The sequence below is a fragment of the Microcaecilia unicolor genome, chromosome 1, assembly GCF_901765095.1.
Source record: "Microcaecilia unicolor chromosome 1, aMicUni1.1, whole genome shotgun sequence".
NCBI classification, from domain to species: domain Eukaryota; kingdom Metazoa; phylum Chordata; class Amphibia; order Gymnophiona; family Siphonopidae; genus Microcaecilia; species Microcaecilia unicolor.
Genome location: NC_044031.1, coordinates 697,612,830 through 697,625,825, shown reverse-complemented (window position 1 = coordinate 697,625,825; position 12,996 = coordinate 697,612,830). Strand labels below are relative to the sequence as shown.

Sequence of the window (12,996 nt, the reverse complement as noted above, 5' to 3'; positions counted from 1 at the left end):
ATGTGTTTCAAATATATAATTAAAAAATTAAATATATTTATCTGCAAATTAACCCCCCTGTTTACTAATCCGCACGCTAATGCCACCGCAGTCCATTCACTTTGAATGGGCTGTGTTGCCATTGCCACCCAGCTTAATAAACGGGGGCGGGGGGAATGAGTGAATTTCTTCATAAAGCCAAATCAGTAAATAGTGTCATGAAATGAAAGTAAGAGGGAAAACACAGAAGAAAGGTTCTGCACAAAAAATCCAGGGAGAACAAGATGACAAAATGCAACAAAGTCTTTATTCACAAATAAAGACTTTGTTGCCTTTTATCGTCTCCACTGCTTTGTTCTTCATGAAATGAAAGTAAACCAAGGATCTGTTTTTCATCTTCAACATATGCAGCATAATCCTTTCACTTTGGTGGATGTCTTCCAGTGAAGAGTGGTCATATGCATCCCTTTGCTTAAAATACATTTTTGTTGTTATATTGAAGAAGAGATGGAGCTTGACGTACCGGCTCAGGAAGTCTAAGCTTCAAATCTAAGCTAAAAGCCCACCTTTTTGATGCTGTGTTTAACTCCTAACCCTTATTCACTTGTTCAGAACCCTTATTTTATCATCGTCACTTCAATATTCCCTTATCTCTTGTTTGTCTGTCCTAATTAGATTGTAAACTCTGTCGAGCAGGGACTGTCTCTTCATGTTCAAGTGTACAGCGCTACGTACGTCTAGTAGCGCTATAGAAATGATAAGTAGTAGTAGTTATATTAACTTTTTTCATCTGAAGAACATATTGGTTTCACAGTATCTCAAATGCTCAACTGATATTGTCAGCTAAGTTGTAGCTATTATGTTTCTGAATTTGGTGTATCTTCTGAATTATCTACCATGTGCTGTTATTTTACCGCTACAGTCTGCAATGATCTTGTATTCATAAGCTTTAACAACTCTTTGTATTCACGGTGGGTTTAAGGATCTCCAGGCTGTCTGATCTTGTCCTGTAGAATTAATCTGCTGCTAAGGCCTCTCATTTATTTTAAAGCTATGTGCTGAAAAATGCTTATTTTGTAAGGAGATTTCAACTTAACAAAAAAAGATGAAGTGATATGATAGACACGAAGGGGCAGATTCTAAAGCATTATTTACAAGGGACTTTTGTATTCTTTACAACATAAATAGAATTGAAGAGAGCAAGCATTCAACAAATCCATTATGATGTACTATAATAAAATGCTATAATTCAGCAAGCTTTTTTTTTTTATCAGCTCTAATGGTTCTAAACAGCATATTTCTGCCTGGCTTTCTCATTGCTGTGCATTTTAGTTTGGGGAATTAAATTGTCCTCCTCCTTTTATGAACTGTCTGTATCCAATGAAGATAGCCTGTATAGGTCATCTAGGTGGGGAGCAGAGATGTCCGAGGCCAGACAGATTTTATAAAAGGTTCCGTGACTTTTTATTTACTTTTATTTGTAGATATTACAGCCGACTTTGATATGATAAGACATGAGATTCTTTTAAACAGGTTAAGGGGCCCTGCGCTAGTGGTGGCAGCCATTTTTGCCATGCACCAGAGCCCCTTTTACCGCAGGGGGTGAAAATAACCAAAAATGAAATACCCATGCAGTAAGTTCATGCTTGCTGTGCTGCCATTTCAGGGGGAGCACTTATTGCCACACAATGAGGTGGCGGGAAGGGCTTCCACACTAACCCAGCAGTAACCAGGCAGTGCCCGGCATTGCCCAATTACCATTGGGTAACCCCCTACAGAAATGTTTTTTTTAATATTTCTGCTAGCACTGGAAATGGTGTGCACGGGGGGGGGGGGGGGGGGGTGGAACTACCGCCGGCACCCATGTTGGGCTAGCAGAAGTTCTGGGTTGCTGTACAGCAAGCCCATTGCTGCATGGCAACCCTTTAGGAAAAGGGCCCCTAAGTTAGTTGGGGGGGGGGGGGGTCAGGACAGTTTTGAAATTGTTTGTTTAGTCTAAAGGATCAATAACAGAAGATAATCTTTGGAATCCAGATGCTATATAATAACATGATATTACACTCTGCTGTTTAATGAATATCTATATTTCTGTATATATCAATTTCCTTTATGTGCAACACTTCATGACATGGAGATTGATTTTAGGTTATATGTAAGGAAAGGGGATGGGACTTGATATACCACCTTTCTGTGGTTACAATCAAACCAATTTACAAATTATATACAGGTTATTTTGTACCTGGGGCAATGGAGGGTTAAGTGACTTCCCCAGTGTCACATGGAGCTGCAGTGGGAATCGAACCTAGTTCCCCAGGCTCAAAGTCTGCTGCACTAACCAATAGGCTATTCCTCATGTAAACTAACTCATTGTTTGTGCCATGCACCAGTGAAGTGAATGTTGCTCTCCTTACAGCTTTTCCTCAATTTCAGACAAATAACACCTAAAAAATCAGCACCAAAATAAATTGCTACTACTACTACTACTTATCATTTCTATAGCACTACTAGATGTATACAGCGCTGTACACTTGAACATGAAGAGACAGTCCCAGCTCGACAGAGCTTACAATGTAATTAGGACAGACAAACAGGACAAATAAGAGATAAGGGAATTGCTAAGGTGGGGATGATAAAATAAGGGTAGTGAACAAGTGAGTAAGGGTAAGGAGTTAAACACAGCATCAAAAGGTGGGCTTTTAGCCTAGATTTGAAGGCGGACAGAGATGGAGCTTGACGGACCAGCTCAGGAAGTTTATTCCAGGCATATGGTGCGGCAAAATAAAAGGAATGGAGTCTGGAGTTAGTGGTGGAGGAGAAGGGTGCAGATAAGAGAGATTTATCCAGTGAACGGAGATCCTAGGGAGGAGTGTAGGGAGAGATGAGAGTGGAGAGGTACTGAGGAGCTGCAGAGTGAATGCACTTATAAGTCAATAAGAGGAGTTTGAACTGTATGCGGAAACGGATAGGGAGCCAGTGAAGTGACTTGAGGAGACGGCTAATATGAGCACTTGGAATTATTCTATAAACCGTGCTTACAGTTACATTCAGTTTATAGAATATTGCTTAGCAATAGGAACCACACCTACATTTAAGTGTGACCATTTATATCAATGAAAACCTGGTGTAAATCCCCATGTGTAAATTAGGTGTGGATTTCGCTAATTCTGTAATAACACGCATAAATTTAGGAATGCCCCAAACTACCATGCTCCTATGGTTATGCCCCCTTTTTGGATCTATGCACTAGAATTTACATACATCTCTTTATAGAATATGCCTAAAAAGATGCGCACAAAGATTCTAATTATTGTCAATTAGTGCTGATAATTGCCTGTTGTTACCCAATTATTGACACTGACTGGCTTGTTAATCAATTAAGTTGCACACTACACTTAACTGGATAAGTTAACCGGACAAATCGGACCACAAAAAACACAGTCCTATCTTTGGTTCAGTTTATCTGATTAAGGGCTGAATATTGGCCCTTAACTGGATAAGTGCTGGCTGTCCAGACATACCTGGACATTGAATATCTGGGCATAAAGCCAGTGTAGGCAAAGAATTGCTGAACACCTCCAGCTGAATTTTTACCCCCTAAATTATAGAATACTAGAATTTACATGCATGTTTCAACAATTTAGATGTGAGTATTTATACTTTGTGGCTGCTGTAAAGGGCCCTGCGCTAGCAGCAGTGGCCATTTTTGCCACGTGCCAGGGCCCCTTTTATCGCAGCAGGTAAAAAGGCTGAAAAAAGAAATGGAGATGTGGTAAGTTTAAACTTGCCGCATGGCCATTTCGGGGGGCAACACTTACCTCCAGCCATTGAGGTGGCGGTAAGGGCTCCTGCACTAACCTGGTGGTAACCAGGCTACACACGATGCTGCACAATTTTCACTCGATAACTCCTTGTGGAAATGTTTTTTCAATATTTCCGCTAAAGCTAGAAATGGTGCATGCTAGGGGTGGAACTACCACTGTCACCTGCATTGAGCTGGCAGTAGTTCCAGGTTTCCACTTGGCAACCCTTTAGTAAAATGGCCCCTATGTGCTTATACCTAAATTATAGGCACATAGTTTACCTGTTACACTAGTATTCAATAATGGAAAATAGTCATCTGGCATGAAACCCCGTCTGAGGTTAACCAGCGGCCAGTTAGAGGTTCTATCCCCAGCACAGCTCAGGTCCGCCTGCACCTGCCACTCGTGCTCTACACTAGCACCCTCCTCCCACTGACTGGGTCACAACTGCCTCTGGGCAAGCCTCCTGCACTCAAATTATCCCCAGTGATTTCTAGGTTACTGGAGGCCACACTCCCATTGGTCCCACAGTTCCCAGAAAGCACTCACAGAACCAACACACAAACCACCAGGATTCTTTATCAAGCCAGACAAACAGGGTGAACAAACGATTATGTTTATTCTCATAAAAATATTGATCAATTAGAAAAATAACTAAACACTTGTTTACTTTCTAAAAAATGCCTGGGGACATCAGAATGTACCGGGCTTTAGGAAAGAGCCTTCTCTCTCTTCTCCTGGGCTGGAAAAAAACAGTACAATCCAAATGAAAAACGCTCCTTGGCCTATCAGAGGCCAGGCAACTTAGGTTTTAAAAGAATGCTGGTTATATCACTATAGGCATTTTCTTTATCTGTGTGCTAACTAAGGGATCCTTTTACTAAGGTGCACTGAAAAATGGCCTGCGCTGGTGTAAATTTGTGTATTGGATGTGCACAAGTCTGTTTTTTAGCGCACCTGCAAAAGTGGCCTTTTTTGGCCAAAAATGGACGTGCGGCAAAATAAAAATTGGCGCATGGGCATTTTGGGCCTGAGACCTTACCACCACTCATTGACATAGCGGTACAGTCTCACGAGTTAATCGGGCAGTAATGCCGATTACCACCTGGTTAGCGCCGCGCATCGGAAAATTTCCGGCATGCTTAGTGGACGTGCATAAAAACTGAAATTCCCGCCCATGTCATGCGGTAGCCGAGTGGTAGTTCAAAATTGATGCGTGTAGGACGCGCATAGGCGCCTACACAGCTTAGTAAAAGGGCCCCTTAAAGAAAGAAAGGTCAGTTTATTGTAACAGCTTAAAACATAATATGCACCACCTGCTGGCTAAATAGGAGAAATACACTTCAAAACATAATTAATGCAGGAAAATATCCAATACATTTTCAGGCTTAAAACATACTGTTTCTTCACAGCACCTAGAACAGATGCCACATAGATGCCTAGGATAAGAGGTTAGACAGACACTTGTTTTCAGCACTCTATGCAGCAGTCATAAATGTATTTATTTATTTATTACTTATTAGGATTTATTTACTGCCACTTTGAAGGAATTCACTCAAGGTGGTGTATAGCAAGGATATTTCAAATATAAGAATAGACAATTACAGCAGTGAAAACATTCAAATAAAACTACAAATTATGGCATAGTATACTATTTGCAATGTCAACACCATGCATAATAAAACATTTTAATAGACAGCATAGGGTATAAGCATAGATGGAACAGATAGGTAAGACGTAGTAACAGGAGTAAGAAAATAAGGGGATTAATGTAAGAAAGTTGCACATGATATGTAGTGCTTAGATCTGATTCTTGCGCCTAAAGTTGAGTCCTGGTATTTACGCCAACTGAAACCTGAAACCGGTAAATGTCATGTCAGGTGGAGGCAGTTGCCATTGTTTGTCTTAGATTAACTATAAACTTGATAGCTTTACTATTTTGCTTGCTCAATAGATCTGTTTTTACCTCATCTTTTTTTTTTCTTTTTAGATTAATTTTGACAGTGATGGAGTCTGTGTTTGTTGTGAGATGCAACATCAAACATCTGGCTGCAGTAATCTTGGGGAAACCCTGAAATTGAATCCACTTCAGGACTGTAATGCTGTGAGATTAACACTAAAGGTAAGAAGCAGTTAAGTTTTGTATTATAATATTATAGTAATGTGCATCTCCCAACAGTTACTTTGCTCCTGTTTTTTTTTTAAGCATTTAGAGTAATAAATGGAACCCTCAGTACATAAGTGTTTCCTTCCTATTCCTATTATCATTATTTCACACAGCCTGCCAGATACTTTTGGATGGGTTTGGCACTCTAAATATTGTGTACCCTAAATCTCCCCTAATATATTTATTTATTTAGAAAGGTTTTTTAAGGCTTGCAGAACCTGAATATTTATTCAAAGTGGTTTATCATAGTAAATATAGAACAGTTTCAAATGATCACCGTCCTTTGTGTAACCGTACCCTTCCCTACAAACTTTAGGTTTTTGAAATCTGATATTGAATTACGCTCAGTCTTTAATGCTAATACTACCTGTAATTACATTCACATTTTCTATAATTGTTCTCAGCATACTCCAATCTGTCCTCACCAACGCATATTATCTTGGCCAGCAATAATTTTTCCTGCTTTCCTTCAAGTTTGAGGCCCAAGTTTTACCCAGGGAGTCCAATAATCAAAGCCATGTCTATTGTGAAAATGCTATTTTATCTGTGGAGATAGGCTAGGGTTACCATATTTGCTGCGTCAAAAAAGAGGACACAAAATAAAATTCAGCCCCACCCCACTCCCCTCTCTGCCCCTGTGCCACACAGTCACCACACCTTGACATCACCCCCCCCCCCCCCCCAGAAAGTCAGATTCTACAAACAGTGAAAATACTGGTAAAGTAACAAATGCATTTTCTTCCATACTGTGGTAAATATAAAATGAAAAGATGTACATATCTAAGCATTTCATGAGCGTGTCCCCCTTTCTTTTCCCTCCCATCCATGAACAGCATAGTCCCCCTTTCCTCTTCTCTCCACCCCTATGTATTTCCCTCTTTTCCCTCCCTCTGCCCCATGTACGTCCTCACTCCCCAATCTTTTTTCCAACCTCCCTCCACCCACCTTTTTTTACAGCTTCCTCATTCCCTCCCTCCACCCACATGACTCTATACACATCCCCTCCCCTCACATAGCTTATCGTGCCCTAGTGGTCGAGTGGCCTCTAGTACCTGGCACTGCCGCTAACCTGTTCTCTGCTGGTGCCACTTCAAAATGGCTTTTGAGAGTTCAAGCGGTGACCTCACAAAACGTCTGCAGAAGGGCCTTTTAGTTGAAGGGGGGGTTCTGGGGGTCCCATGGACCTCCAGCCCCTGTGTTTGGCAGGTCTGGGCTTTTGACAACCCGGACCTGTCAAACAAATGTGGGGGGATTACGCTCAGGCACAAGCCTCCCGCACTTTTACCCTGTGATCAAAGATAATAGTGTTCTTAAATTTGTATGCTAATATCTCTGATCATAGGTGCTTTTCCAGCGCTATTTTTAGAGCGCTGTTTGGAACAGACCCGGGCTTTTGATCATCTGCACCCAGGTTTGGGAACCACTGATCCCAAACATTTAGTGCTGGTCACTATCCAGATATCTGCGCTAAATAGTAAGTATGCTAACAATCACTGTCATTATCTGAAAAATGGCGATATTCAGTTCCAACATCTGGATAATTATCCATATAACTTAAGATAGCATTTTTGCTGGATAGCAACCCCTGCTATCTGGATCATGCCACTGAAAATCAGTGACTGGCCTCAGTCAGCGACATTTATCCAAGAAGCAGGGGCTGCTATCCCAGTAAATGCTTTTAAATATTGGGTCAAATCAGAACATACCACTTCTCAAGATTATTGAATACTTAGTTAGTGGACCATCAGAAGGAGAGTTTATGAAGAGTAAACTTCAATATCGAACAGATATTATGTAACCTGTATTTCTTATAGGTCTTTCAATTCTTGTATTTTGTCACTTTTATCAATATTTTCCAAATTATATCATAAAATACTTATTAGCTTTCCATTGCATATTCATGCAGAATTTCATAACACTTCTTACAAGGAATGTATACTTACACATCTGGTTTTGGGGTTGTTGTTTTTTTTTTTTTGCATTTCCATACAGTCACTGAAAACATCCCACACTTGATATAGTCACCGAAACAAAATCCGATAGAGCACTACATTTTGCTTTGAAGCTGCATCGGGGAAATACGCTTGTATCACTCAATTTTAACAGCACCATATTCAGGAAGGGTAGCATACTATTAGAACCATTATTCCTCAATACACATACTTTTACCTGCAGGAATTAGGAGACATTTCTGAAGACAGGGTTAAGCCAAGGAAGGGACGTTTCTGTGCAAGTACTTTTCATTTACTGCTGTGTATCTCAGTGGGTAAATTAAAGAAAGTCTGATAATATTGACATTTACTTTTCCTAATCATGATTAGTACTTGGTAGCTGATAAATAAAACTATCATAGGCCCTTACAGTTTATTCTTAACTCTAGCAAACTTATATGTTTGTATGTTTGTCATGACTGTACAGGGGCCATTATGCTGCAGAATTTCATAAATTATGCACATGTATAAATTTCCAAGGGACAGTGGGATTTGCACTCAAGTTGGCTGGAATACCTTTTTTTTTCTTTACATATACAGAAAAAAAACCTCTAGCCATATTTTGTTCAGCTATTTATGTGGCTGGGCAATTTTGTAAAATAAGGGCCAGTGGAGGTTCTAAGTCCAAAAAAGGTGACTTTAATGCCTTCCACATGAGAGGGAATAGTTTTGGTTCTGGTTATGCATTTTTGATTATGCGCCATGATTAGTTAACATTCCCTTATCAAGCTAAAGATTCTGAATATTTAATATAAATAAAAATGCTTACATTCTACATTTTCAAAACCTATCATGTTTTAAAATTAAATTTACTATTCTCCTAGGTATGTTAACCGATTGTTTACATATGTTCTTATTTTAGATTTTTTTTTTAACTTTCTCATTGCTGGTGTAAATGATGCCAGCATAATGCAGAAAGGAATGTAGGGTATGGTACACGTTATTTGAACTCAGTAATACCATAGCAGCTAGTTATGGCCTCATTTTCTGAACCGTGTTGCTTATATTTGTGTCTTTGGCTTTCAACCTTGCCACATTGGGTTTGCATACTTTGAAGTCTCAGATGAACTGGGTCTGGGGGAATGATGGGGTCAATTTTAATAGACCAACTGTAGCATGTTTTAGTTTGCCTATGAAAAAGCACCCATAATAACTTGCATGGGCTCTTTTGTACAGATAGCCAAGAGGAAAGAACCCAGCCACACCTCCTAAACGGAGGCTGGGCACAACCGGGCCGATGGCCTACGACGTGGGGGAGGGAGGGGGGAGGCGGGAGGAGGGTGCAGGGAGGATAGAAAGGTAGAGATAGGCAGGCAAAGGGTTAAAGCATGGAAGGGGAGGGGAGGGGCAGAGAGAAAAGAAAAGTTAAAGGAAGGGAAGGAAAGGGGAATTTCCTTTCCATTCGGGACAGCAAGGAGAGAGCAGCGTTCTCCCACCCACCCACCCAGTCAGAAGGCACTAATTGTCGCAGCAGGCGGTAAGAGGAGAGGTTGACGCAATGACACCAGGGGGTACACAGCAACATACCAGTAACAGTACTAACTGAGATGCTGATTACAGGGGCAGAAAGACCTCTTGCAAAGTGATAAGCATAAGCAACAGTACGGCTGCATAGTGGCAGCAGGAAAATCTGGACAGCGTGTCTCCTGGCTTAGGCGGCCGGGGGGCCAGAACGCCGTTTTGGATATTATGGCTGGGCATCCTTAAGCGGGATGCGCCAGGAGTCTACGGGTGCTAGTAATTGGCACAGGGAACCCACAGGCTGCTTGGGCGGCAACCTGTGGGGCATACTAAGCATTTGCGAGACCCGAAGCTGTGTACCCCCAAGTTATTAATTGATGATAAATGTTAGTTATGTGGTTATGACAATAATTATGTTATAATATGTTATAATGTTGTTTTGAATTGTAATGTAAAACGTTCCTGGCTGCGGCCAAAATAAATCCAACATTCTTTAAGATGCGTTTTGGTGTAGTGTTTGCGAGTGAGGCGGAGCAAGTGCCGAGTGCACGAGTTGTGAAAATAGCATATACGCACTCTGCTTCCCTCCCCTGACCTAAACAGTTTTCTGGGAATATCTCTCACAGTCATCACAAATGTGCACAGATTGTGAAAAAACAAAGATACTTCAGAAGGCTGAGAGGGGAACAATTTTCAGCCAAGCAGTTTTACATGGGTGAAAGGCTTTGAAAATTGTACTTCACTGCTGGTTACTCTGTGGACATTAATGGGGTAATTCTGTAAAGAAGTTGCTAACATTTGCATGCTGATTATGCATGTAAATGACTAAAATGCCAGCATATACATGCATGTGGACATGTGTTTTGGCTTTCGGGTACATGATTTGGGCTCTCATCACTTGTGTTGGTGGCTGAGATCATATTTTAATTTTTGGGAGTGACATGGGAGGGGAGGGGTCAGGTGGATTTTAGATATTTTTTGTGGAAGAAATTTGGTAACATCTTGTATGATGTGTTATTTTAAATTTGAAAAAAAGAGTGTGGTTTATACACGGTAAAATGGAACATGGATATAGTTTCTATTAAAATATGTAATGATTTTTGTGGTATTTCACTCGCAAGTTTATTTTTCCCTTTCATTTCAATGGGATTTTGCACTTACAAAATGGAGATTACGGATGCAGAATGGAACTGTTTGCATACAAAAGTTTTAGAATGTGTTTAAGTACATGCTTCTGATTGGTGCACATGCTCATGGGCGGATGCTCTGATGTCATCTGAGTCACTGTCACCCTGGAGACGGATTGGGTGGTAGAGTTGCTCAGAAGAGCTGTGAACCTGAGAGAGCGAGGAAGCGCAGGTTTGTGGCTCTGTATGGGGACTAATAATTTTCCTCAAAAAGTGTGCAGTCTTGTATACATTCCCAGTGGCGCGTATAAAAGTGAATGGAGGGTACTCAGAGTATTTCCCAATAGCAAGAGGAACAAGACAAGGTTGCCCATTATCTCCCCTATTATTTGCTATTTCCATTGAACCCCTGGCTTTGAGAATACGGACTCTCAGAGACATTAGAGGAGTTAAATTGGGGGGTCATGAGCACAAAATTGCCCTGTTTGCAGACGACATTCTCTTTTATGTATCCCAACCATTACTGACACTGCTTATTATAATAAGGGAACTGGAACTATACGGTAAAGTGGCGGGGTTTTTAGTGAATTATGATAAATCTGAGATGATGGGAATTACTAGCACAGAGGCAGAGCTGGAGCAACTGAAACAGGCATTCCCTTTTAAAATGGTGGACCATAGTTTTAGATATTTGGGAATTATAATACCAAAAGATCTAGATAACCTCTTCTTGTTAAATTATACGCCTTTGCTCAGGGATGTGAGATGGGACTTGAATAAATGGAAGAATAATTGGTTGTCATGGTGGGGGAGAATAGTGGTAGTAAAAATGAACATTTTACCCAGACTGCTTTTTCTATTTCAGACACTGCCAATGTTAGTACCCAGAATGGAAATTTTAAAACTACAGTCAGATATAGGGACCTTTGTGTGGGCGGGTAGGCTGGCTAGGCTGTCAAAAAAAATCTTGTGGGGGAAGGTGGAAGAGGGGGGAGAGGGATGCCAAATGTGCAGTGGTACTACTGGGCAGCCCAATTAAAACAGATAGGGGAGTGGAGTAAAGTAGATTTATCTCCAATTACTAGGCTAGAGCAATTTTTTGTTAGGGAAGGAAAGCTAGATGGTCTGCTGTGGGCCTCAGTCCCGGAGCAGACATATAAGGGCCTTACGCTGAATCCTTTTGTATCTCATCTCTTCACGGTATGGGGGAGGCTGAAAAGGAAGGTAAGAGGGACAGGGAATAGATCTACATATGCATGGCTCACACAGGAACCCGGGTTCCCGGGGGGGAAGGGAAAATAAGGTATTCCAAAATTGGTTTCAAAAAGGGCTCATACGGTTTCATGAGTGCCTAGATGAGGGTCGAATACGCACATTTGAAGAACTACAGGAAATGTATGGGTTAGTAGAGTCCGCATTCATGCAGGTCAAACACTTTATTAGTACAGAGAAATGGGCCAGGGAGGAATTCAAAGACCAAGAGGGATTTGAAAAAGTATGGGGGGATATGGATAAGTGGGGGAAAGGAATTTCACGGATATATGGGCACCTCAGGGGGCAGAATTTTATGAAAATGACCTATATGGAGGCATGGGAAAAGGACTTGAATCAGGATGTTCGGAGGCAGAATGGAGGAGGGTATGCTTGGAAGTCAAGAAAGCCTCAGTGTGTGTGCTTATTAAAGAAAATGCGTAGAAAGTGCTGAGCAGATGGTATTATACACCTGATAGAATTAAAGGAATGTTCCCTGAGGCTTCTGTTTAAAAAAAAAAGTGTGCAGTCTTGTGATAGCTACTGTGTCACTGCTGTGTGAGAGTGACTAGCCTAACAGGGCAAGATGCGCTAAAGACTCGTTATAGCCCTTCGGTAAGGAACGGGCATGCATCAAGGAATAGGAATGCAAATGAGCTGCTCGTTGTAGCTCACTTGCATTCTCTATTCCGTCGTTAAACAGTCAGCCAGTCGGCCGGTCGAGCATGCGCAGAGCAGCCAAGCGTTATGCTGGCTGCTCTGCGCATGCCAAATACGCCTCCCTGTGCTGCCCGAAGACGCCGCGCTGCTCACCACTTTCAATGCGGCTCGACAGAGGACAGTGCAGTTGAGGACGCCCATGAAAAAAAGTTTGGCCGTCATTCCCCCCCCCCCCCCCCCCGCAATAATAAAAACGTCTTTTTTGGCAGTGCTTCACTCAGCTGAGAGACTAGGAAGTCTCTGAGCCAATCACAGCGCGTTTAGCTCAGCTGAACGCGTTGTGATTGGCTCAGGGACTTCCACGTCTCAGCTGAGTGAAGCACTGCCGAAACAAACGTTTTTATTATAGCGGGGGGGGGGGGGGGGAATGACGGCCAAAATGGACGCCCATCCAAAAAAAACATCTATTTTGGCTGCCATTCCCCCCTGCAATAATAAAAACGTCTTTTTTGGCAGTGCTTGACAGGGCCGTGCCGATGCGGTAAGCGAGGTAAGCGCCG

At 41.7% G+C, this 12,996-nt stretch overlaps 1 protein-coding gene across 1 annotated transcript in view; it reads left to right on the top strand.

Annotated features, from left to right (window-relative positions):
- The window catches only part of FAM189A1 (family with sequence similarity 189 member A1), an 842,971-nt gene that overhangs the window by 659,345 nt on the left and 170,630 nt on the right, over positions 1-12,996 (top strand). The window contains exon 4 of the mRNA XM_030188559.1: positions 5,770-5,901. Within this exon, the coding sequence (XP_030044419.1) occupies positions 5,770-5,901 (132 nt within the window). The remainder of the gene's footprint in view (positions 1-5,769; positions 5,902-12,996) is intronic.